The sequence below is a fragment of the Lolium rigidum genome, unplaced genomic scaffold, assembly GCF_022539505.1.
Source record: "Lolium rigidum isolate FL_2022 unplaced genomic scaffold, APGP_CSIRO_Lrig_0.1 contig_22264_1, whole genome shotgun sequence".
Taxonomy (NCBI): Eukaryota; Viridiplantae; Streptophyta; class Magnoliopsida; order Poales; family Poaceae; genus Lolium; species Lolium rigidum.
The window spans coordinates 19,085-23,368 of record NW_025899993.1 but is presented as its reverse complement, the minus strand read 5'-3'; the positions used below and the strand labels follow the sequence as shown (position 1 = coordinate 23,368).

Genomic DNA, 4,284 nt, shown 5'->3' with positions numbered 1-4,284 from the left:
GGCAATGACCTTGTTGGAGGCATTGTTTTGAGAGCGGGGACTATCTTCAGGGTGAAAACCTAAGATCTTTGATCGGGCGACGATGGTGTTAGCGCACTGTTCCCTTCTTGGAGGCGTCGTTTTTGGAGAGTCTGTACTTCAGGTGTTGTCTTGGTGGTGGATGTATTGCTGTTATTAGGCCCGAGATACTGTAGCGGGACTTCTGTTTCTTAGTTTTCTTTTCCTTTTTTTGGTTGTGTGCATCCGTAGTTCCATTAGGGTGGTGCGTTGTTGCAGAGGCTGGATGTAATTGGTATCGTTTTGATATTAATATATTCCCTTTATCGAAAAAAACGTACCGTCTAGTAGTGGTAGCGCCATCCCAACCAAGTGTAATTTTACATATAACTACTTGAACTTCTATTATTCATAAAATCAATCATGCCTCCACTTTTTTCATGTTTGTCGTTTCCTTATCATTACGAGGTGAGCGAGAGGGAGAGGAAAGGATCCACGAGGAGAGACGGTTCTCATCGGTGTTATTTGACAGTCGTGTGGAAAGGATCCACCACAGATCTTCTCCGGTCATTGGAAGCAGCAGTAATGTCTCCTTGATAGCCAGAAGTCTATCCACCCACAAACTACTGTAAGCCTCAATCTCCTCCCAATCTTTATCTTTTTGGTGAGCTTTGTGGTTGAATCGTCACAAAATGGTGCTTTTGTTAGGTATTGCTGATAGTTAGCAGGGTATAGGTTAGTAATTGTGGTATGTTTTGGGGAGGGATTTTGGAAGGGGTTTGGGTACTGGTTTGGGGGTCGGAAAACAGTAGCTTTGTTCCCGTAGTGTGTGAATTAGTGGAATTTCATGCCATGTTTGTACCTATGGTTAATGCGTGTTTAAGGATGTTTTTTCTCACTGGGATTTAACCATAATGGTTAATTTACAGGCACCGGTAGTAATAGGGCATATATGAATGGGTCAGTAAGTTGGTATGATCATGTTGACGAGGATTCTTGATCACCATCATTTGTTGAGAGCATTATTGAGGTCATATGATATGAAATCGCTTGGAGAATTAAGGTGCATTTGTGTGTTTCAATACTTGCAATAAACAGAAATGGATTGATAGATATTAGGAGTGCATTAGGCATATAAACTATGCTTTATTATGTCATTTGGTCATATGTATCTGCATATTTATCTTGGCCATGATGAAAGCGTGAGGTCCATGCACAGGGATGATGTTGTTCAGGTCCCAGCAAATGAACTGCCTCCAATTGTCAGCCCTATAACTAAAAAGAACAATGATCAAGATGAACAAGCAACTGACGAAGCAGTACCTTCAGGTAGTTTGAAATTCAAGTTTCATTAAATTTTATGTAAATTTAAATAAAATTTCATCGGTTGCTTGTTCAACAGCCCACCAGAGTTCAAATCCCAGGTTTGACATCTGTGTGTCTCATTAAGACGGAATATTCATTCAGTGGGAGGCGACGTTCCCGTCGACAGCGAGGCGCCAGTGGTGACTTCGTCAATTTCAAGATCCCCGCCGGCTCAGTCTTTCGGAGGTGCTCATACGGGTAGGGTGTGCGTGTGTGCGTTCATAGGGGTGAGTGTATGCGCGTGTATATGAGCGTCTGCGTTGTACTGTGTTTCTCAAAAAAAAAGTTATTTTTGGAAGATTCTTTGGGGTTGCTGGTGTGTGCAACCGCTCTCCAAGTTGGGGAGAAGTTACCGGCGACCCCATAGCGCGCTGCCGGCATCCCTGTCGGCGCTTATTTGGGAAGCACCGGTGGAGATGCTCTTAGGCATACTTTCCAGCAAAATACAGTGTGATAAATGAACATTTTCTTCTGTTAATTAGACTAGCTTGTTGCTAGCAGCAAACTGACAGAGAGGCATTCCTTCTAGGTTCAGGATGTCTATTTTAATCCGAAATTTTTGAAGAAACCAATTGCAAATAAAGTGGGGGTGAAGTAGTAATCAATCGCAAGAGCAGTTCGAAGCTTGCAATAATTCAGACTTTCAGAAGACACGAGCGGAAACATGACACGCCTCAAACGAACTCTGAACTGCATACCAGAACGGACAACCTTGGATGTACAGAGACACGTAAGAGCATGAGAAAGAACACATTATTCCAATGCTTATTATTCATACATAGTCCAAGAAACACTCTTTTCTGAGTGACGATTTCAATTAGATGAAGGATGTATAGGAATATAATATTTGATACGAGGTCTTCATTCATTACATGACCGGGCATGTGACGTTGCTTCTGCAGTCGCTGATCGGCCTGATCCGGGTGGAAATTAATGTGAGCTCGATCATTATTGGTCGGGCCAGAGGAAGGCTCCCATGGCGAAACGCCTCTTGTCGTCGACGTCGCCGGCGACCGGGAGGCCGTACTCCCGGAGCGGGCAGTCGACGCGCCACTCCGGCATCGCCTCGTAGTCCTCCTTCTTGTACCGCGGGTAATGCAGCGGCATCCAGAAGCTGCAGCTTATTAACGTCCCGCGCTCCGACTTCTGCTGCTGATGCTGGACGCCGACGGCCGCCACACCGTCGTTGGTCTTGCTCACGCTCACGGCAGGGCCCAAGGATCCCATGTGTTTCGCTTCTGCTTCTGAATGCTCTGCAACTTACACGCAAATCGTGCTGTGACGTGTGACTTGCGTTTGAGGAGGCTTCAAGGGTATTTATAGTTGGCGCCAAATTCATAAGCTCTAGAGATTTTCTAGCGCTACCACTTAACTGATCATGTCCCAAAAACAAAGCATTCGTCCTCGCAATAATGCCACTGGAAGCAGTGAGGATTTTCTAACGAGAGAGCCCTAACTTGAGCCAACCACATTTTCTGCCGAAACAATGAACAAGTGTCACAATAATAAATTCCGAAAACATTGTGCTCCGCCCTCACCGTGAGGCAGCTAGCGCTATCAACCTCAGGGCGTTCGATCATCCCCTCGTTCGCGCCGGTGTCGTTGACTCGTTGTCGAAGTCAGACGAGCACACGAGACACCCTACATTATTCCACATGATTGATCAAGGACGTGGCTACACAAAGCAACACTTGCAGACTGCATGATTAGGAAACAACATTTAATCGATTAGCAACCTCAGACCTCTTGCAGGCAATGCTAGCTGCACGAAGGTGTTTCAAGGATCTTGGGAAAGTGATTGATGGCTGGAGTATAGGGTTACTTGTGTGGGAAGAAACTGTGTTTCAACTTGATCCAAGAATTTCTTTTCCACCCTCAATTGTTGGGACGTAGTTTGGCAATTGTAAAGTGTGGATCAAATATGGTCACTAGCTAGTTAACCTCCTATTAATGTCTAATGACTAAAATAATGTGTCAGATTATTACAGGGTGATCATCGCTAGGGGTACATCTTTGACGAGGACGTGGGGGTTCTCAAACATGAGTTTTGGTAGAGATCCGGTACTTGAGTACGTGCATTGACGCATCTCTATTCCTTTTCTGCAGTACAGAACGTGTCGATGCCCGCAAGCAGAGGGCTGTCAGGGGCAACGGCAAGTTTCATTCATTTTATTTTACCAGGAAATCGAAGTTCAAGCTGACTGCAAAGAATTGTCTTCTGGAAGCGATAACATGGAAATGAAAGAAATGGGCATTTTTCTAAAGGCAAATGTGATATTCACGTATGTTTTGAATTGATGATCGTCATGTGGTTTTGACGGTCTGGAGAATTTTAGTCATACAAAATCATCATAAAGAGTGTTTGAATCATAAAATTAGGGTTGCCATGTTCTTATAGAATGCACTCCTATGCAACCAACTCTATATGGATCTCAGCATGAGCTCAAAACTTGTTATATTTATTCCGTTTCTCTCTATATGTTTTCTCTTATTGATAAAATTCTTGTGTTTATTGGTTGCTCGTCATACAAAACCATATAGTCTACTATATTTTCTAAATATTTTTCTCCACAAGAGCCCTAATTGGATATAGCATAGTTGTTCTCTCGTTGACTAGTCTTTCTAATCCCAGTTACTCCTGCCGGATTTGCACAGGTTATCTTTTTAACTCTAGCACGGTCTTCAAAACACACTTATTTGACTGATTAAAATTGTGCTACAAAATTAATATTTATTAAGTCCTGATATTACTATATCCTCAAGATACTTCCTAAAACAAATTTATACATGGTATTTTCGAGTAATTACATTAAAAGATATGGATGTTTCAAGATTTGACTCTACATGTGTATCCAAAAATTATAAATAAACCTAAGGCCTTCAACTTTGCCCCTGGGTTCATTTTAGTCCATAAAAATCAAA

At 42.9% G+C, this 4,284-nt stretch overlaps 2 protein-coding genes across 2 annotated transcripts; one reads left to right on the top strand and one right to left on the bottom strand.

Moving 5' to 3' along the window:
• The first annotated feature begins 436 nt into the window (after positions 1 to 436).
• Positions 437 to 3,644, top strand: LOC124680620. Its single transcript, XM_047215689.1, has 4 exons — positions 437 to 625; positions 1,217 to 1,326; positions 3,341 to 3,412; positions 3,544 to 3,644. The coding sequence occupies exons 1-4, from the start codon at positions 438 to 440 to the stop codon at positions 3,561 to 3,563; spliced, it is 390 nt and encodes a 129-aa protein (XP_047071645.1). The 5' UTR covers position 437; the 3' UTR covers positions 3,564 to 3,644.
• LOC124680621 lies at positions 2,311 to 2,589 on the bottom strand. The gene has a single exon (XM_047215690.1). The coding sequence runs from the start codon at positions 2,587 to 2,589 to the stop codon at positions 2,311 to 2,313; it is 279 nt and encodes a 92-aa protein (XP_047071646.1).
• Positions 3,645 to 4,284: the final 640 nt, after the last annotated feature.